The sequence below is a fragment of the Notolabrus celidotus genome, chromosome 7 (assembly GCF_009762535.1).
Source record: "Notolabrus celidotus isolate fNotCel1 chromosome 7, fNotCel1.pri, whole genome shotgun sequence".
Taxonomy (NCBI): domain Eukaryota; kingdom Metazoa; phylum Chordata; class Actinopteri; order Labriformes; family Labridae; genus Notolabrus; species Notolabrus celidotus.
This window is the reverse complement of record NC_048278.1, coordinates 2,617,486-2,640,286: the sequence shown is the minus strand read 5'-3', so window position 1 is coordinate 2,640,286 and position 22,801 is coordinate 2,617,486. Positions and strand designations below refer to the sequence as shown.

The following is a 22,801-nucleotide window of genomic DNA, read 5'->3' as shown; positions in this document are numbered from 1 at the left end:
AATTACACAAAATTCATGCAATAAGTCAATATTTGCAGTGTTGACCCTTCTTTTTCAAGACCTCTGCAATTCTCCCTGGCATGCTGTCAATCAACTTCTGGACCAAATCCTGACTGATGGCAGTCCATTCTTGCATAATCAATGCTTGGAGTTTGTCAGAATTTGTGGGTTTTTGATCGTCCACCCGCCTCTTGAGGATTGACCACAAGTTCTCAATGGGATTAAGATCTGGGGAGTTTCCTGGCCAAGGGCCCAAAATCTTAATGTTTTGTTCCCCGAGCCATTTTGTTCTGACTTTTGCTTTATGGCAAGGTGCTCCATCATGCTGGAAAAGGCATTCTTCATCACCAAACTGCCCTTGGATGGTTGGGAGAAGTTGCTCTCGGAGGACGTTCTGGTACCATTCTTTATTCATGGCTGTGTTTTTAGGCAAGATTGTGAGAGAGCCCACTCCCTTGACCGAAAAGCAACCCCACACATGAATGGTCTCAGGATGCTTCACTGTTGGCGAGAGACAGGACTGATGGTAGCGCTCACCTCGTTTTCTCCAAACAAGCCTTCCTCCAGATGCCCCAAACAATCGGAAAGGGGATTCATCAGAGAAAATGACTTTACCCCAGTCCTCAGTAGTCCAGTCCCTGTACCTTCTGCAGAATATTAGTCTGTCCCTGATGTTTTTACTGGAGAGAAGCGGCTTCTTTGCTGCCCTCCTTGACACCAGGCCTTCCTCCAAAAGTCTTCGCCTCACTGTGCGTGAAGATGCACTCACACCTGCCTGCTGCCATTCCTGAGCAAGCTCTGCACTGGTGGTGGCCCGATCCCGCAGCTGTAACACCTTCAGGAGACGGTCCTGGCGCTTGCTGGACTTTCTTGGGCGCCCTGGAGCCTGTTTGGCAACAATTGAACCTCTCTCCTTGAAGTTCTTGATAATTGGATAGACGGTTGACTGAGGTGCAATCTTACTCGCTGCTATAAACTTCCCTGTTAGGCCCTTTTTGTGCAATGCAATGATGGCTGCACGTGTTTCCTTGCAAGTAACCATGGCTAACAGATGAGGAACAATGGTGTCATGCACCATCTTCCTTTTAAAGTGTCCAGTCACTCAATCATGACAGATTGATCGCCAGCCTTGTCCTCATCAACACCCACACCTGTGTTAATGTGTGTGACACCTGTGTGTCATTGAAATTATGTTAGCTGGTCCTTTTGTGGCAGGGCTGAAATGCAGTGGAAATGTGTTTTTGGTGATAAAGTTCATTTTCAAGACAAAGAGGGACTTTGCAATTAATTGCAGTTGAGCTGATCACTCCTCATAACATTCTAGAGTATATGCAAATTGCCATTACAAAAACTGAAACAGCAGACTTTGTGAGAATTAATAGTTGTGTCATTCTCAAAACTTTTGGCCATGACTGTACACAGCTTTCCAAGAGACAAAAAGAGAAGAAAGGAGTGGGACATTGCTTGTGGACGTACACAACTTCTGAAGGACCCGCGGCTCTGTTCTCGCCACTTCACTCCAGATGCATTTGATGCATTTAGCCGACCCACCCTGATGAAAGAGCTCACAGGTGCTGCTAGTTATAAACGGAGACTGAAGCCAAATGCTGTGAAGTCCGCTCGAGGAAACGCCATAGGCAGGAGACGCTGGATGTGCTCCTGCGGGGATGTTAACAACCCGCACGTGCAGATGTAGCCTCTGATGGCGAACCATCGGGCACGATCACTGAGGAAGCTGACGACAAGTCCCCCGATCAGTCAACACAGCAGAGTGTAAGTGTACAGTGTTCTCCAAATAAGAGTGATGTTGATCAGACAGAAAAACACACATCTGATGCAGCGGTACAGTGGCCAGCTGGTGCGCACCAACTTATTACTCAAGACCACGTTTCTGCCTCTAAATGTGAAAATGAGCTGAAAAAACAGTCTCAGGAGGACAGTCAGTCTCTGGATCTTTTCCTCTCAGATGATGACTTTTTCAGCGAGGGCAGTCAGCCACTGTACAGACAGTCTGATCCGGAATATAACATAAGTGTAACGGGTGTGAGGGTGAACCCAAAAGCAGCACACTGGAGCCCGGAGGAAACAGCAGGTAACAGTCTTTACTAACCCGGTCACACAATGTCTGTTGAGAAGCTGGTTTCGCTGTGCGGAGGATCAGGCTGGAAACAGAAGAGGAGCAGGCAAATCTCTTGGTCGGGGACAGAAGGCTGAGGTAGATACCAGGGCAGATACGAGGAAGGAAGGTCGGGGACAGGCAGGGTCGAAACCGGGAGATCAGTCCGAGGAAAAGTGCTGGAGAGTCTTGCATTTGCAGAGAGAACAATCTGGCACTGAGTAAGCTGAAACCGGGACTTAAATACTGGCAGCAGGTAATGAGAAACAGGTGATTTGTGTTGGCTTAATGAGGAGAGTGTGGTTCAGGTAAACGAAGGGGAGTGGAAATGTAGTGGGCTGAGAGGCTGAGCAGGTGTGGCAGGTGATAACTGTGACAATAAGTTCATCAGAGCCTTCACAGAGCTCCCAGGAATCACATGCTTCAGCTGACACGCATCAAGAAAACAGTCTCTTGCAACCAAATGACATCACTACCTAAACATCATTGCAATGCAAAGAACAATGGCGGCCTACAAGTGAAAATATTTTTTCCAGTTTTATACAAACTAAGATATTTTGAGAGATTTTATTATCGTTTATTATATAGCTGATACAAACATTCATCATATAGGAAAATAGGTTTTGGTAGCCGGGGTTCCTTTTAAGATGACATGTATTGCTACTTTCACACATGCACTCCTGGACAATTCTGGAAATTCTCAGGACAGCATGACCCTGAAATGTTCAAAATATCAGAGCCTCAAGTGACTAATAACAAAGGTTTTCAGAACCACCTTTCAAGATGGAGATTTTTTGAAACTCTGTTTCGTGTGTGTTCATGTGGACAGCGAAAAAAAACACAATTTTCGAAGATGCTGACGTTATTACTGCAACTTGCACATGGCAGTCATTGTTCATGGATTGCATGTGCCAAGACGGCGTGCTTTTGCTTGCTTTGTCTAATTGCATGTTTGCACGGTAAATGGACTCTTCTTCATGACTGTATCATGGTGCTGGGGCGAATAAATATTACAGACTTAATCGTTTTTAATTCAACACTCTGCACACTGGGGACTTTTAGAATTTACAATTGCTGCTCAATCAAGAAGACTCTCAGTATGTTTTCACACAGCGCTCTTTTATGATGTTTGACATGACAGTATGCTTAAAGGAGTGAGGTTTTTTAAAAGCTGGGGTTGGAAGTCAGATTTAGATCCACTTTTTGTTATACTGGTTAAAATGATCTTTATGTCCCGATGGTAATCAATACATAATGTGTTCTTAAAAAAGAGGAAGCTGCTATCTACAGCCGGAGTAAACCTGGGAAAACACCAACCAATCCCTGCCATCAGGAGCCAAATGATGAAACCAATCAAATCCTGTTGACGTAGTGCAAAACACAAACCATGTGCTGAGGACCGGTTTTGAATCAGTCACCATCATATGGTCCTGAATCAGCGGCGTTCGTGCATGTGAGCGGGGGGCGTCGTTTTGCAGGAGCTCCAAGGGGAGGGGGGGAGGGGTTGGATGGAGTAAATGCTACATTCAAATTCATGCTAGTTTTCCGTGGCTACCAACACAAGCTTTAAGTTATATTTGGGGCTTTTTTGCCTTTATTGGCAGGACAGCTGAAGAGAGACAGGTGCAGGGAGTAGAGAGCGGGGGAAGACATGCAGTAAATGGTCGACCGGCTGAGAGTTGAACCGGCAACATCTGCAACGAGGGCTACAGCCTCCATACTTTGGGCACTGAGGGCCCGATCTACTTAAGGTTTGCGTGTATAAAAACAAGTGCAAACTTTATAGCGCGCAAAGCTGACGTACTGACCGGGAGCACCGAGGATTGCGTCTGTCAAATGAGCAAAATAGCACTCGCAAATCATTTAGCGTGTTTGCCTTCATGAATATGCAGAATACATGTATATCATCAGAACGCGCAAAATACTGAGAGGAGGAGATGCAAATGTGATCATTTAGCACATGCAATGTGATCTATCAAACCTGAAGCAAGAGACAAACCAAGAGAACAAAATAATAATAATAAAACAACACAAATTCAAAGCAGTTCAGCACCATGGATAGCGACCGCATCATTCTGACACCTACTTTAACTTTTTCAACTAATGAGAGCACAGTAGGTCACTGTATCAACAGCTATTTTTTATTAAAAGTTTATTAAAATTGGCACAGCGGCCCACATGTTCACATACAAACACAAAATCTATATGAAGTACTCGGCCTACTCACCACTGTCTGGACGAGCCTTAAGCTCCGCGGACTTGTCCACGATGCACTATATGTCCATTTTCTTTGATCTGTCATTCTCAATAGATAACATGACATGTCCACTCAGTCTCTCCTGTCCCATCGTGCTCATCAAGGGGTTTTTAGTTAGTTTTAACTTGGAGAATGAGCGCTCACTGAGCTGCGCCAGGCAGCTCTGCGTAACTCCTCATCTCGTGCTTGCAGCAGTGTGTTGGGGTGAATTGCCTCAAACATGTTCACAGTTCCATTTAAGCTGGTGAATCTTTGGGACAGTTGCTGGATGATGATATCAGGCATTAAAAACGTTCACCCGAAAGTTGCTCCCTGGGACAGTGAGGCGACAGTCTTCATCCAAGTGACGCCTAACTTTTCTAGAGCAAGAGTGGCAGACTAAGCCTCATCAAATCGCTCTCTAAACTCCATCAAAACACTGATTGTGTTTTGCAGTAGAGGAGATGCGTTTATTTCATCGGCAGATCTTCTGTTTTTTCTCACATCATTCAACTTTTCACAGATGGCCTCCCAAATCATGTTTCTAACACTGAGATGTCTCTGCTGGAGTTCACCGATGTGTTTATTTCCCTCCTCCACAAAGACCTCCAACTCCATAACTTCAAACTTCATTTATCGCTTAAGGCCACTCTGCTCTCTCAAACTCTCCATGGTGACAGCTGATAGCACACGCAAAATCCTCATTAAAATAGGGCGGTCCGCACCACTTTTGCACTCGTTATCATTTGCGCACGCAGTCTTAGTAGATCACCCGCAACACGCCCAGAAATAACACGTGCAAAATTATTATTTGCACACGCAAATTAGCGTTCGTTATTTGGGATCTTAGTAGATCAGGCGCTTAGACTTCTAGGCCACCACCGCCCCTTAAAGGAGTGTTTTAAACCGTTCCTGCATTACCATGGGGACGGGATTGTTCTTTAAACAGACGAGGAGAACCTCAGAATCCAGAAACCACCCACCTGCATGAGGACCAGGCTTTCATCCCTCATATGGCAAAGATTTCCTGTCTGCAGGGTGGAGGTGAGGTTGGAGGTCTCAGTGGGCGGAGCATGACGTAAAGATGTTAGGGAAGTTACTGTGTAATGTTAACAAGATTATTCAACATGGAGGGCGAGGCAGAGTGCGACCCCATGATGTGTTTTGTACCCAATTATCAGTTCCAGGTATTACAGGGCGTTTTCACAATATTGCACCAGTCAAGTACTGCTTGCATGATATGTCACTAACCCACTCACTCACAGTCATTTATTCTCCCTTACACCTGCTGGGATCACACCTCAATACAACTTCCTGCAAAAGTTACACTTCTAGCTCACCCTGAAAGTTTTATGCCACTGCACTACTTCACTCATTCGCCATTTCTCCTCCTGCTATCCTCATCTCTGCTTGACTGTCTCTTTTGTTTTGGCTGTGTTGTTTTTTGCAACTTATACTTATTGATGATTTGCAGACCGATCTGTTGTCAGAGATTCTTCAAACAGAAGACGGTTGAAGAATTTCAGGAATATTTCAATGTCATTTAGAGACTCAGTTTTCAGATTGATGCCTGATTGATGCCTGATTGAAGAATTGAACCTTCCACATCAAATGTTTTTCGTTTCATCTCCAAAGAAAAATATATCTAATATTTCATGAGTTATGCATCTAAGAATAAGAAATCAACATTTGGAATAATGCCTGTGGGGAAATGAAATGCACCACAGTACCCAGCAGCCTCCCCGAACTCTGACCAGAGCACATGACTGCAGCAGCTGCAGCACTGCTGTACTCTCTGTACTGTCACTGATCCTAAGCACCGATTTGACATGGTACAGTAGCTGCCTTTTGCTCTGTAAAAGCTCCTACTAGCCTAATACCCTGCATGGCTGTTTGAGAGGAATTTAATCTCACCATGTAAGTCTGATCCAACAATCTTTCAAGCATTCACTCGTGTGGAATCTGTAAAATATGGCACAACTGAGCACAAAGCAGCACAAAGCCATATTTATTCTTTGTTATCACAGAGAGCTGATCTGAAAACACTGCTGTCACGTAAAGCACACCACCTAAAAGTTTGCTGTACACAACTTTACACGGCACACATTATAGCATGGATGGCTGCAGCTCTTTTCAGACCAGTGGAGCACCTTTTTCTATCGACAGCACTGCAGCGTTCTCAGAGTCATAGTCCATGTCTTTGTTTTGCATTAAAACAGAAGAGGGATACCTACAGAGTCTCTCTTGTTCTTGTCATCTTTTAAACATCTCAGAAATATTTACAGTTGATCAAATCTGGACTGTACTGAAGTCAGCTGCCATGCATTTCAACAAAACATCACCATATATCACGGTGGCTAGTTTCTGGGCTATATCTCTAGGCGTTTTTTCAACCAGAGGAACTTTAGCCTGGAACTTCATGCGTTTTGACCGGTGGACCCAGGGTCTAAATTTAGATCAGGGGTCGTTAATCTCCCCCCTAAAAAGCCCCTGCTAGGGGGGTTGTACTTTCCAAAGGTCCCGGGACTTTCGGGGGGCGGGGCCTGCAATGCTGAATGTGTCTGATTGGTAGATTAACCGCAGTGTTTTTATTCCGCCCGCCGTCCACAATAACATCACACACATCTGTGATTCTCTTTATTTCTCTGTCTTTCATTAGTTTTTATTTGTTCTATCTTTTTTGTATGTGTGTTTTTTGAAGAAGCTGGGATTCTGCGGGTCAACTTTTTTGCCAAATTATTTTTTTCATTTTGTTTTTGCCAAAAAAAAATTAAAAAAAATTTTTCAAATTTTTTTTATCAAAATTTTAATTTAAAAAAAAAAAAAAAATTGTCAATTGTTTTTTTCAAATAAATTTTTTTTTTCAAAAATTTTTCTTCAAAATCCAAAAAAAAAGAAAAAAAAAAAAATGTGGTCACTCTTCTTTCAAATTTCCTTTTGTAAATTTTTTTTTTTGCGATTTTTTTTGTCAATTTTTGTCAGTTTTTTTGTTTTTTGTTTTTTTCCATCTGTGATTCTCTTGATTTCTCTTTCTTTCATTAGTTTTTATTTGTTCTATCTTTTTTGTATGTGTGTGTACTAAGAAGCTGTGATTCTCTTGATTTAGCAGCTTGTAACAGTAGTCTTCTCTCAGCCCACCGTGAATGCGTCTCTCCTCCCGGTGTTACGGTTTTAAAAGTGACCCTGTAAACTGGAGACCTTCAGCTGAACGTGTCAGTGTTTGTGGAGTTTACACAGCTGTTGAAACACAGAGTTAGTTCCTGGGAATGCAAACTAGTTTAGTTTTTATTAAGATTTCAAAATATCCTCATCAGATATTTCATGATCGTCTAAAGACGTTTATGAGAGATGCATCCGGCTGAGAGTCTCCAGTTAACAGGGTCGCTGTTTAAACCAAAACACCGGCCGATCTCTGCCACGGCTTTTTGAGTTCAAAAGGATTTTAAAGCCGTGTTGAAACGTCTTTGCTACTCGCGCTTATCTCCTCTCACGTGTTGATTCAGTGAATCCATCTGTGATGAAATATAGCACCATCTAAAACAGAGCCAGCTGAGTCTCTTCATGCTAACAGGCTAACTGTTGTGTTGCTCATAATGATACCTGCCTGTCCGTCTGCTTCTATGTTGTCATCTGTTATGAATGGCATTCCTCTTTGTTTTACTGCCCTCTACTGGTCTGGTGGTGTAGTGCATTTACTTTTTTTTCTCCATACATCACTGGCATGATTTGCACAATCTACCCGAGACTTCAGCCCGCGGTCGAAACGCAGACAACAATGAGGGCACAGGAACCTTTTAGTTAAGGGGGAAGTAGTTCTGGGGGCTAAAAGACCCCGGAACTCTTGGTCAAAATGCACCTTCTGACATGTTAGTACCATACAAGCCAACACCTGCTTCAAAATCAATGCACAGAGGTCCTCTGTGTGAATGAAATGACTGCATGAAAAATCAAAGGGACAAGCTGCTCTCTTTTGAATACCTTCTTACAGTTTTATTGGCTCACCTTACCTTCCTTTTAGGTTGTGCCTGCGTTTATATTCGTGAAAATACTCTCAAGGAGTGTCAGTTGGCTCAGTCTATAGAACAGATGTCCACTTGTGCATGTCAGTCTTCATGTGCATGCTCAAAATATAAACGTAAAACAAAAAAGAACTGAATTTTAAGTCTTCTAAAAATAAATATTTTGTGCTCTTTTCTTTTGCTCCTGATTTTATGAGCTGCCTCTTTGATTTTTGTGCCTTTTGTAAAAATAAATAAATAACTTGAATGTTAAAAAGTGCTCAATAAGTAAGAGTTATATTTTATTGTTACGGTCTCATGAGGCTGAGTAAAGGTCACACATTTCAGCTGTCATCATCACAACCTTTCATTGAAGGGCTGATAGAAGATTCTTTGTTTGATATTTCAGAGTCAATGAAACCTGAAATTAATTAGGATAAGTACTGATAATAAAAGCAAAGGTACCTGATATGTCAATGCTTTCAATTATTCTGATGGAAGCAGTCTTTTAATCTGTGTAATTTGTGATTTTAGAGGGGTGACCTTTGTGTGAAGAGGCTCCCCACAGAGAGCTAAAACACCCCATATTTCCCAAGACAATCTTTGTTTCAATCACTTCCAAAGCTCTTCTGGTCCTCACAGCGGGTGACTTTTAATCTGTCACTCTGACAAGCTGAGATGTGTTGTTGGAGTTTTCTGCCCAGACTGGATTCTCATGGTAGGCTGAGACTTTATAACCTTGATGTTTGAGCGTTGATGAAGTAGCAATTATGAGAGTGTTTCAAAGCCACAGCTCTTACTGGGCTACATTGTTTCTGCATGCTGGCAAAGTGTGCACAACATGTAAATCAAATGTCTCCCCACACTTTTTACATGAAAGACACTGACAGGTCATACTTAGGTGTTTGTGGTGTTGCAAAATAAAGTAGCAGAAGTACACTGAACATCATGAAGTTAAGACATGTTTTATCTTTATTCTGACAAGCAAAGTTTTGAAAACTTTGTTTCCTCAAACAGGTTCTGTACCTTTATTTAGCTTCATACCTTCAGACGATTTAAAGGTGACATATCATGCAAAATGGACTTTTTAATGGTTCTCTACCTGAAATATGTTTCACTGGCATGTCTACAAACCCCCCGAGAATGATAAGAATCCATTCTGCCCCTGTTCTGATTTCTCCACCTTTCTGTAAATGTGTGTGAAACGAGCCGTTTCAGTTTTCAGTGTTTTTGTTACGTCACAACAATATCCGGTCTGTCACGGAGTCAGAGCTCGGAGCTTGTTCAGCCCATAGACTGTATAAAATACAACTCAACCCCTCCTCCGTTTTTCATTACCTGCACACATGTGTGCTAACAAGGAGCTTAGGAGGGAGGCATGCTAGTTGTAGGCTGTCTTAATAAACACAAAGGTCGGTTTTACTCCCCACGTCTGCAGATTTGAAGATCTAGTGGATGATTTTTATTTTTCATGGAAAAGTGCAAGCGCTAGTTAGCTTAGCCACATAGCTACATGTCGTAGCTGTAGCTGTGTACCAAGACACACGTCTACATACTGACAAATAAAACAACAAGAAACACTAAATCTGTGACCAATCCTTCAGAAAGGTCCTGCTGACTTTCTGGTAGAGGTCGGTTTTACTCCCCACGTCTGCAGATTTGAAGATCTAGTGGATGATTTTTATTTATCATGGATAAGTGCTAGCGCTAGTTAGCATAGCCACATAGCTACATGTTCATCGCTGTGTACCAAGACACACGTCGACATACTGATAAATAAAACAACAAGAAACACTAAATCTGTCACCAATCCTTCAGAAAGGTCCTGCTGCAGGCGCCTCTCCGTCAGGATCAGATTCTGGATCAGATTCAGAGGGTTGAAGTAACGCGGGTCTGTGAGCAGCCGTGTATATTCAGCCAACATGTAAACATTAGATCAACGTGCTGGAGAGCCGAGGCACATCCACTTCCTGAGGGGGCGTGGTCAGAGAGAAAACAGAGTGTTCTGAGCAGGGCTGAAGAATAGGGTTTTTCAGGCAGACCAAAATCTGATTTCAAAGTGTTTTTTTGAGCATAAACTTTAAAGACATGTTTTGGGGACCTCTTAGACCAGGCATGTCCAAAGTATGGCCCGGGGGCCAATTGCGGCCCAAGGTCCATTTATTTATGGCCCCAAGCTTCCATCTTAAAGTGTGTTATTTATAGCATTGATTAATAGCAAAGAAATTAATCACATTCTGAATCATCTGTACATTTGCAGTTTCTTTCAAGTGCACAAACAAAACTAAAGTCAATCCAGAAACGTCTCAAAAAGCTTCATATGGACTACCTGTCTAAAGCCAAAGCTCTGGGAATTCTGCAAGATGGCAATAAAGAAGAAACACAAGAACTCTTAAAGTTGACAGGTTTTCAAATTAATGATTTTATCATGATGTGAAAATGTTCTTGATGAACATTAAACGTTCAGAAGACACAAAAGAGGACACAAGACAAGATAAAAAAATTTAAATTGTACAGAGAGGGCAAAATGTGGTGCATAAAAAATCTTCAGAACTCAGGTAAATAAATATTTTGTTCTTAATATGTTCTTTTTCTTAACATGAAAAAGAAGTGTGATGAAATACAGATTGTGATCCTGCCATAGGAAAATACTGATGCAATTTTTTTCCAACATTGCCCGACCCTAATAAAAAACATTTTCCCCCAGAAGAAGATAACGTTTGCTAATCTTTACATGGTACTTCCTAGTTACTGTTTTATTGAGAAAACATTTAAAATAATGGTTATTAAATAGATATTTCATATATAACTTTTATGATTCCTAAGTCTCAGTAGGAGTCACTGGCCCTGAGGTATTCTGACAACATCATATGTGGCCCTCTTTGAAAAAAGTTTGGACACCCCTGTCTTAGACCAATATATATTGATGAAAAAAGCGTGATATGTCACCTTTAAAAGTTGGCGTGTACTGCAGAGCTGGAAGGATTGTCGGCTACCAGCCACATACAAATTAGACACCTAGATACACATGTTTTTTCAACAGAGGTAGTATGTTTGTTGATTAGATACATTTCAGTTTACATTTAGACTTTTAGTTTAACGGCACGTTCACACCAGACACAAACACAGTCTTTTGCTTGCTTTATTCACGAGTATTTAAACGCCAGAATGTTCTGTTTACTCACTTAATTCACACAAATAACATGCTACATTTGCGTCTACGTGAGTGCCCAAAGATGTGAGACCGGTGATGCTAATTGGGACAGTGTGAACTTGCTAGGACGACTGATAAAAGGAGTCAGAGGTTTTCCCAATTTACCAGATAATCCGAACTCCTCACTTTCCTCAAAGAAAGCTTTTTTAAATTCCTGATTTGAATTGAAATAAAAACAAATAGGTATTGTTGTACAGTTTGGGGTAGCTGCTCACAGACACTATCAATTTTTACTCAACTTTCCAGATGCATGAACCTCCAGCAGTCTGTTCTTGGATCTCCATGTTGATTGGCAATTATGGCGTGAAGGATTTGCTGAAGATCGGAATTTTCGACTCTTGCATTTGAAGCGAGAAGCACGTCCAAGAGGAAAATTTTAGTGCTCAAGGCTTTCTCTTCTAAGTCTCTGGAGACAAAATTGAGATTCCCACTTCGGCCTCATTCAAGTTTCAAATTGTTCTCATTCGTTTCTCATTAAAATTCACTAGGAGAAATAGTTGAGACCATGACTCATGACCATGCGTCTTATTTCAGACGTAAATGAGAGATCTCATTAATGGCTCATTTTTTTCTCTTTTTTTAAATATATTTTTGGCTTTTTGCCTTTATTTGACAGGACAGCTGAAGAGAGACAGGATATGTGGGGAGTAGTGAGCGGGGGAAGACATGCAGGAAATGGTCAACCGGATGGGAATCCAACAGGCGACCCCTGCAACGAGGACTGTGGCCTCTGTATGTGGGGCGCTTAGACTGCTAGGCCACCAGCGCCCAAAAGAATCCGCCCCTTTAGTTGTAATAATCTGGCTAAATCTGGTCAGCCCATATTTTAAATAAATGGTCTGTCATACCTGGTATGAAGTCTCTATCTTTTGCAATTTCTTTCAAATCCACTAAATCTTTGTGAAGTTGTTTTGTTCCAAACAGACTTGTAAAGGAAGGACCATATTGTGAAGTCAAAGAAGAGATCATTTGACATCTAAATAGCTGATCTTGCAAGTGGTTCAAATGTTTTAATGAGAATTGTAAGTTTGTGGACAATTACATTGAAATCTTAATTTTGCAGGGCACTATAAATGTTCATGAAAAGATGAGCTCAGGCTCTTTCTTTGCTCCATCTGAGCTCAACTTGAGACTCAAAAACTGAGTCTGACAAAAACAAATGGATGAGGTTAAATTGAGAGAGCTCCCTGATTTCTCCACCTGAGCTCAAAAGGAGTCACAACACTTGAGAAATACCTGAGACCCATTTCAGATTTGGACCAGATCTCCTTTTGAACTGAAAGGGAGACTAAGCTGAGACTTTTTGCAACTTTTTTTCTGGAGGCAAGAATGAGAAACAGGAGACTTAACAACTTCCACTGCTACGCTGACGACATCCAACTTTACATCTCCACCAATTCCATAACTGCTCCAACCCTCTCCACCCTGACCAACTGCCTGACTGAAATTAAATCCTGGATGCAAAAAAAACTACCTCCAACTGAACTGTGAAAAATCTGACCTCATAATCATCGGCCCCAAATCCCTCACCACAACCACCAACAACTTCAACCTCCCCATCGACAATGCTTCCCTCACTCCGTCCTCACATGTTCACAACCTCGGTATCATTTTGGACTCCCATCTCACTCTGGAACATCACATCAAGCACATCACCAAAACCGCCTTCTTCCACCTTAAAAATATCGCCCGTCTCCGTCCATCTCTCTCCTTTTCCACCGCTGAAACCCTGATCCACGCCTTTATCACTTCCAGACTATACTACTGTAACAGCATCTTCTACGGCCTTCCTTCAAAACAACTCAACAAACTACAATCTATCCAGAACTCTGCCGCCCGCCTGCTCACCCACACCTGCTCCCGTGACCATATCACCCCTGTCCTCCAAAACCTCCACTGGCTCCCTATCAAACAGCGCACACATTTTAAAATCCTCCTCCTCACCAACTAAGCCAGGGGTGTCAAACATAAGGCCCGTGGGCCAAAACTGGCCCACCAATGGTTCCAATCCGGCCCGCGGATGACTTCCCAAAATGAAAAAAATTACAGAGAAGACATTAACTTCAAATTTTCAATAAAAGTAACTGCTATATCAGATTTGTCCTCTGGGGGTTAGTTACAATCATAGTGCTGATGGAGTGCACCTGAACTACGCAGGTGACAGGGAAACCTGTGTGCTTGGTGTGTTTGCAGCAGGTTTCAGGGCTTAAAGAATATAATATTTGGCCCCACTATGAGACTAATCATGGCGAAAAATACAAGAACTGTTATTGTAAAAATATAGTTCATTAAATGTGAACATTTTTTGAATTTACTTGTACTTTTTTTGCATTTAAACAATAGGGAAACATTTGGAGTTGTCCCTCTTTATAGGTTATTATGTTAGGATTTTACTGGTCCGGCCCACTTCAGATCAAATTAGTCTGTATGTGGCCCCTGAACTGAAATTAGTTTGACACCCCTGCACTAAGCCCTCCATAACCAGGCCCCCTCTTACCTCACCGACCTGCTCCATCACCACACCCCCTCCCGTAACCTCAGATCCTCCAATGCCCATCTCCTCTCCCTACCACCTGACACCAAGCACCGAACCTTGGGGGACAGAGCTTTCTCTGTCGCTGCCCCCCACCCTCTGGAACGCCTTACCACTTAACATTAGAAACTGCCCCAACCTGTCCACCTTCAAATCACTCACCAAAACCCTCCAATTAAGAACTGCTTTTAAAGTATGATTGCTTTTAAATGTATTTTATTCATGTTTTTATTATTCTGTTGTTTTATATGATGTTTTATCCTCTGTGCAGCATCTTTGAGTTTTCAGAAAAGCGCCTTATAAATAAAATGTATTATTATTATTATTATAAGCTAAAGTCTCATTTTGTTTTCAAACAGATCTCATTGTTGTCTAGGAGACATAAATGAAACACTTTTGAGATCTCCAGATGCCACCTGATTTTCATAATTAGACCAAAAAGAAATCCCATGCAATCATGTCTATATGTTGACTTAAAATGTAATTCACTCACAAGAACCACAATTCTCCTACAGTGCTTTCTTGAGCCTTGGGACATTCAAACTAATCATTTGCAGCTTATACAATGACAGATTTCAAGTTTATTCCAACTTCTAATGGCAGATTTGTGGATCAATACAGTCTTGTCATACCTGTGTTCTCTGTGTTGCATTTTTGCAACAGCAAGGGCTTTATCAGAAGGTCTGGGTTTGAACCCAGGTCCCACTGAGACATTAACCCTGAACTACCCTTGGTGGAGGCACCATCAGTGTGTGAATGTGTGAGTGGTTGAATGTGACATGTCAGAAGAAGAGAGACAGCACTTTACAGACCCAGTTTGTTTATAATGTTCTGTGATAAAATGTGACTTGATAGGTTCTAGTTTTTCTATCCTTGTAAGTGTTGCTAACTGAAACTGCATCAGAAACTACCCGAGCAGAGCAAACTGCACCGACTCTGAGGAGATGAGGAGCCTACATGTTTTCTTCACAGATTGATTTTGATTGTTTTCGCTCAATTTGTCGTTATCTCTGTGAATAACCAGCTAATGTGTCTCCATGTCTCTCTGTTCATGTCTCCTCAGGACGGCATGGGGAAACTGCGAGTGACCAAGGAAGGAGTGAGGCTGGAGGGCGTGTCCGAGTTCATGTTGCCTTTATACGTCAAAGAGATCCAGTCTCGAAGGGTAAGACCGCACGCTCTTAATGTGACTGTGTGTGTGTGTGTGTGTGTGTTTCATGTTTGTTTAGTGTGCCGCCCTGATGTTCCTGCCCCTTTAATGAGCAGCAGTAAGATGCTGCTCCCAGCAGTCAGGGTCTATTTGTCATGGGTGTGTGTGACATTATTACAGCGCTGCATATGATCCAGCACTCCTCCTTGTGTCCATTCATCACACACAGAACCATCATCGACGCCGTCAGCCCGGGCAACACAGACTCTATGTCACTCTATATAGGACAACCTGTGTGACACTTCTGTGTGTGTGAGTGTGTGTGTGTGTGTGTGGAATGAACAGTAAGCAGGGAATCACTGTCACTGTCACAAATACAGTGTGTTTTCTGTGTGCGAGTGTGTAGCAGAGGATTTGAGAGCAGAAATAAGCAGTGGTAAGGAGCGGACAGACAGTTAGACGACAGCTGATTGACAGGAAGTAGATGAATGTATGTGATGTTGCATACAGCTACAGGTGCTGCTCTTGCATTACAGTAAAGCTGAGAATCAGTGTGTAGAAAAATGTGTAGGCTTGAATACTACAGCCTCACTTTGCATATGATGGTGTTGAAATCCTTCCTCTTTAGACTCAGAGGACTGTTGTTTGTTGGATAATCTTCCCTGATACTGAACCACATAGCTTCTGTAGTTTTGCATGTACAGTAGATACAGCATGTGTGTGGAGGAAACTGCTGTTTAGCATAGTTTAACTCGTTTAATTGTGCTGCAAGCTCTTATCTTTTATTTGAAACACATGCAGATCAGTGTTTTCAGCGCTTATTGATGTCACTTCTTGATCACTGACCAATCAGAATCAAGAGGGGGCGGGGCTTCTGATATCATCTTTGTTAACAGCAAAGGCAGAGGTCCGTACGGAGGAGAATGTCAACGCAGAGCTGCTGTAAATGCTATGACACAATTATTATCAAGACTTTTTACAGTTTCTTGTTAACATCCTGTTTAATAAACACAAATATGAAACATGAAGATAATATTACATGGTGTGAAACCGCTGACAAAATAATTGCGCGAGCAGACGAGATCCACACACGAGGAGAAGTAGAACCTGTGCGCCAATCATAGAGACCATGCAGAAAAATTGTCCTTGTGAGCGCTTACACATCACTCACATGCAACGTTTCTCTGCTCAAGAGAGCAAATTTTCAGCCTGTGAGAGGAAAACTACTTTTAGAGCGCGTGCAGAAGTGAACTGAGCGCTGAGTCACAATGGTGTCTGAGCATGATTGGTTGCAGGGACAGAGTCTTTGTGTTTTCTGATTGGACAGGGGTTTTTTTCTGCATGGTCTCTATGGTTGGCGCACAGGTTCCACTTCTCCCCGTCTGAGGATCTCGTCTGCTCGCGCAAATTTTGTCAGCGATTTCAAGCCATGATTTTCAAACAGACCTAATGGTCACTAGTGAGGGAACAGAAGTGCAAGCTATAGCAGGTTGAGGTCCCTGCCAGCAGGAAGTAAAAAAGGACACGACCCCTAACATGTAGCATACTGCTGTTGTGTGCTTGACTGCAGTTATCCTTGTCTTAGGTGGGTTTCAACATTTTCAAACTAGTGTTACTTTTTTGTGTCTACAAAGAAAGAACATGAATTATCCTCCTTGTCAGATTTAGATAGTTCAGTCAGGATCACTTGTCAAAATGATTTATTTGCATGCAATAAGTTATATTTGTTGGTATGGCTCCCTGCCCTTCAACATACAGTACCAAGCCTGGAGTGGGGAGAGCACACCTCCCCTCTCTTTCATGTGCTTACATGAAAAGCCAAGGCAGTGAGAGCAGCAGCAAAGACCCCCATGGGTACAGAACAGAGCAAGCATCAGTGACCACATACCACACTGGTAAAATCAGACACAGCAGCAGAGGTGTCAAGTAACAAAGTACAAATAGTAGAAATTTTGGGTATCTATACTTTACTGGAGTAGTTATTTTTCAGCCAACTTTTTTCTTCTACTCCTTACATTTTCACACATTTATCTGTACTTTCTATTCCTTACATCTTAAAAAAAAAGAAAACAAAACACATTTATGTACACTACCGTTCAAAAGTTTGGGGTCACCCAGACAATTTTGTGTTTTCCATGAAAGCTCACACTTTTATTTATCAAATGAGTTACAAAATGAATAGAAAATATAGTCAAGACATTGAGAATGTTAGAAATAATGATTTTTATTGAAATAATAATTTTGTCCTTCAAACTTTGCTTTCATCAAAGAATGCTCCCTTTGCCGCAATTACAGCATTGCAGACCTTTGGCATTCTAGCTGTTAATTTGTTGAGGGAATCTGAAGAAATTTCACCCCACGCCTCCTGAAGCACCTCCCACAAGTTTGATTGGCTTGATGGACACTTCTTGTGTACCATACGGTCAAGCTGCTCCCACAACAGCTCAATGGGGTTGAGATCTGGTGACTGCGCTGTCCACTCCATTACAGACAGAATACCAGCTGCCTGCTTCTTCCCTAAATAGTTCTTGCATAATCTGGAGGTGTGCTTTGGGTCATTGTCCTGTTGTAGGAGGAAATTGGCTCCAATCAAGCGCTGTCCACAGGGTATGGCATGGCGTTACAAAATGTAGTGATAGCCTTCATTATTCAAAATCCCTTTTATCTTTTACAAATCTCCCACTTTACCTGCACCAAAGCATCCCCAGACCATCACATGACCTCCACCATGCTTAACAGATGGCGTCAGGCACTCTTCCAGCATCTTTTCACTTGTTCTGCATCTCACTAATCTTCTTCTGTGTGATCCAAACACCTGAAACTTTGATTCGTCTGTCCATAACACTTTTTTCCAATCTTCCTCTGTCCAATGTCTGTGTTCTTTTGCACATATTAATCTTTTCCTTTTATTGGCCAGTCTCAGATATGGTCTTTTCTTTGCCACTCTGCCTAGAAGGCCAGCATCCCGGAGTCGCCTCTTCACTGTAGACGTTGACACTGGCGTTTTGCGGGTACCATTTAATGAAGCTGCCAGTTCAGGACCTGTGAGGCTTCTAATTCTCAAACTAGAGACTCTACTGTACTTGTCTTCTTGTACTGTTGTGCACCGCGGCCTCTCACTTCTCTTTCTACTCTGGTTAGAGCCTGTTTGTGCTGTTCTCTGAAGGGAGTAGTACACAACGTTGTAGGAAATCTTCAGTTTCTTTGCAATTTCTCGCATGGAATATCCTTAATTTCTAAGAACAAGAATAGACTGTGGAGTTTCATATGAAAGTTCTCTTTTTCTGGCCATTTTGAGAGTATAATCGAACCCACACATGTGATGCTCCAGATACTCAACTAGCTCAAAGAAAGGCCAGTTTTACAGCTTCTCTAACCAGCAAAACCGTTTTCAGCTGTGCTAACGTAACTGCACAAGGGTTTTCAAGATGTTTCTAATCATCCATTAGCTTTCTACAAGATTAGCAAACACAATGTACCATTAGAACACTGGAGTGATGGTTGCTGGAAATGAGCCTCTATACACCTATGTAGATATTCCATTAAAAAACAGACGTTTGCAGCTAGAATAGTCATTTACTGCATTAACAATGTATAGCGAGTATTTCTGATTCATTTAATGTTATCTTCATTGAAAAAAACAGTGCTCTTCTTTCAAAAATAAGGACATTTCTAAGTGACCCCAGACTTTTGAACGGTAGTGTACATTTACATTCCAGTAAAGGCTCGCGATAACATGCCTGTGAAGTTTGACTTTTTGCACCATTACAATACTTATAGGCAACTAGTTATCATATCTTCTGCTCCATGAAACACGTTAATGCTCAGTAGTACACATATATGGTTCTTTAATGTATTTGCATTGTACGAAAATGCCTTCATTTTCAATGGGCATAAATGAGGCTGAAACAGGTGCAACCCAAATATTTCAACATTAACATATTAATATAACGTTATAGTCATTATGGCCTTTAGAAACATTGTTTTTTTTTGGGAGGTGGGTAGTGCACTATAGGCCCCTGTGATGCAGCCTAAGCTTTAGTCCTTAAGGGTATTTCTCCCCCTTACATTACTTTTATACTTGAAGTAGTTTTGAAACCAGTACTTATACACTTTTATTTGAGTAAAAGGCTTGAGTTGATACTTTAACTTCTACAGAAGTCTTTTTAAACCCTAGTATCTATACTTCTACTGGAGTAATGACTGTGAATACTTTTGACACCTCTGCACAGCACAAAGGAGGAGCTGGGCTGGAGGAGGGTTGTGAAGAGGTTTGCAGGGGGAGCAGGAAGAGAAGGCAGGCTGAAGCTGATAGGGGCTGGTGTTCAGCTGATGTTCTGTAGGCCAAGCTTGACTTTTTGGCCCGCCGAAACAAACGCGATGCTAAATCTATGGCAGTTTTTGGTCCTTCATTTGAGATTTAATGAGTTTTCTGGGTAGACCTGGCTAAAACTGCACACACCACTACTGTGCAACCATCTATGGATATATCTTACACCAATAGTAGAGAGGAAACCGAAAAAAGAATACCTGAGGTTTAAAAACAGGCAGAAAAAATAACAGCACATAAAGTTTATTTCAAGTTAAGAACTCGCTCCTCTGTTGCCATATTTTTTATCCAAGGTCTAAGCTCTCCAAGGAAATTATTTTAAGCCGTAGTTTTATTTTGAAATTACATTTACTATTACAACTACGGTAAAATAAAGCTCCACCGTGCATATAATCCATACCCTGTTCTTTTTGTATTTTTGACAAAGTCAGAAACTGCAGAGAACTGAAACATCGTGACAAGACAGAGAAACAGCAGGGTTCATGAGAAGCTCCCTTGAAGGATGCACAAATATAAACACGAGTGTGATGCAGAGGACAGGAGAGCGTGCTGATTAAAAGGACGGGGTGATTGTGAAGATAACATGAAAAGAGGAGCGGGAGAGGATGACTGGAGGTACATCAGAGTGAGATGATGAACAGCGAGGAGAGGTGCTGCAGAACAAGTGCAGGCTGATGAGGAGAACAGGGTAATCAGGAAGAGAAGAAAGAGGCTTGAAGAGGAGGCGAACAGAGAATCAACAAAGAGTTGTGTTGACACATTAATGAGTGAGAAGACATTTCTTTCACTTCGGAGTCATTTAGTGAATATTTAAAGGTGACATCACTAAATTTGAAGTGGTGTTTCTCCAGTTTAATCATGAGATTGCGTTTAAATTTCTGCATTTTTGCTACTTTGACACTTTTAAATTGTGATGAAAGAAAGAAATATCCATCGTTTTTATTTTTTCACACTCTCTTTTTTTCTTTTGAAAGGATATCAATGTTTACTCTCAGAGGGGAAGACTGTGCATGTTTTATTTACTTGCCCTCCCATTTTCCAAACAGCAGGCGTGCTCTTATTTTGATATTGACGGCCACAGAGCTTTGACTGTGGATCGCGACTGCATGAGGGGAGCACACTGAATCAAAAGTATCCGCTAAACTCCCCGAGGACACGACAGCTTACTGCTTGTTTGGTGAAGAGACATACTGTGGGGAGGCGGGCTGACAAAAGACTGAGCAGGGAGCGACGGCGACAGTGACAGTTCAGGACTGAGTTTCTGCTCAGGAACATTTACCTCTGTTTGATTCACGTTGGCTCACACAACAGCTGTGCTAAACACTGCATCATGACTCTTAAACACTCCATTAGTCTTTCTATTGACAGATACTCACATAACAGTAAACATAAAGACACATACATGGATACAAAGCAGAACCTTCACTGTGGTTCAGAGAGCTTTTAGTGTCCTATACAAGCTCACATTGATAACTCATTGATATGATGCTGTGTCATTAGCCAGAAGGACGCCGAACAAAGAGAGGCAAACAAACTGAAGAATCTAAAGAGGGTTCCTCGGGCCTTAGTTACTGGAGGAGATAAGTGTCCTTCAGCATGGAGAGTGACACTGAAGTGGAAACGGAGAGTGACAGAAAGGAAGAAGAGGAGAAGCAGATAATCACAGGAAGCAACAAACAGAACATGTGATGAACGGACAGAGGATGAGAGGTGGCGTATTGACCTGTGTTTGTTTATTGGTGTAAACACTTATAGCATTTCTCACTTGGATTATCAGACTAAGGCTGTTTTCAAAACCGCCTACTATACTAGCAGTATGTACTGGTTTGTCCTAAATTCATAGTGTAGTATGTGAACAAGAGCAAAATCTGCAGTATGTCAAATCTCCTCGGATGTTGTACTGATTTGGGAAAATTTCACAGTATGCATCAGACCAGTCTGCCTCATGTACTGTTTCCCACAATGCACAGCGCTAATTCAGCCTTTTCTTTTCTCTTCTTTGTTTGACAGGGGAATTGATTAAATTCCATATAAACCACTTCTTAACTTTTTAAATCATAAGTGATGCTAAAGAAGCAGTTTCTCTATCGGCTTTGCTGTTGTTTTTCCATTTACTGAAACCGGAAACCCAGAGATGTCTGGCTAGACATCATGCAGACCAGATCCAACAGACTAAATTCAAACTACATACAGTTGAGGTCAAAATTATTAGCCCCCCTTGTGAAATCAGATAAAACCCTTGATTTCTCCATGAAAATGACCATTAAAAACAAGTGTTTATAGTTTATGTGTTTCCAAAATAACAAAGACAAATGTTCACTATGTTGGACTTGGATATTTTGTTGATGCAATGAATTGAAACAAGAAAAGGTAAAAATGGCATGTCCAAAATTAGTAGCCCCCTGGCCCTAAGTAGTCAATAGTGCGCCCGTTCTGAGCCACACCTGACAACAACCTCTTCAAATAGTTCTTTACAAGGTTGGCACATGTCTCTTGAGGGATTTTGGCTCATTTTTCCAATGCAAATTGTTCCAGCTGCTCCAAAATACATGGTTTCTGAGCATGGACATTCACTTTGAGCACCCACCACAGATTCTTCACAGGATTTAGATCTGGGCTCTGTATGGGCCACTCCAGGACCTTGGTTTTGGTGTCCTTGAAAAACTGTTTGACCAATTTTGACGTAAGCTTTGGATCATTTTCTTGTTGGAAGACCCAGCGCCGACCAAAGCCTAGGCTAAGAGCAGAGTTCTTCACATTATCCTTCAAAATGTCAACATAACTTCCTTTTTTCATGATGCCATGCACCAGAACAAGACTCCCTGTGCCTGAAGCTGCAAAACAGCCCCACAGTACGATGCTCCCCCCACCATGTTTAATTCTGAGGACCGTGTTCTAAGGGTTGAAGGACTCTCCCTTTCTTGGCCAAACATGAACAACATCCATATGCCCAAAAAGTTCCATCAGATCAAAAGATGGACTTCCAAAACTCATCTTTACCTTTCAAATGTTCTCGGGCAAACCTCAGTCTGGCTCTGATGTGCCGCTTTTTGAGTAAAGGGGTTCTTCTGGGACGATGGTCCTGAAGCCCACTACGATGAAGACCCCTCACAACTGTGCTCCTTCAAACATCAACTCCAATGGAGCAACAATCAGCAACAATCAGCAACAATCACCTTGGCAGATGTCCGGGGCTTCTTGCTGACATCTTCGACTACTTTCCT

General features: G+C 41.9%; 1 protein-coding gene across 1 annotated transcript in view; it reads left to right on the top strand.

Moving 5' to 3' along the window:
• The window catches only part of LOC117815294 (zeta-sarcoglycan), a 365,700-nt gene that overhangs the window by 100,979 nt on the left and 241,920 nt on the right, over positions 1-22,801 (top strand). The window contains exon 2 of the mRNA XM_034686927.1: positions 15,161-15,262. Within this exon, the coding sequence (XP_034542818.1) occupies positions 15,161-15,262 (102 nt within the window). The remainder of the gene's footprint in view (positions 1-15,160; positions 15,263-22,801) is intronic.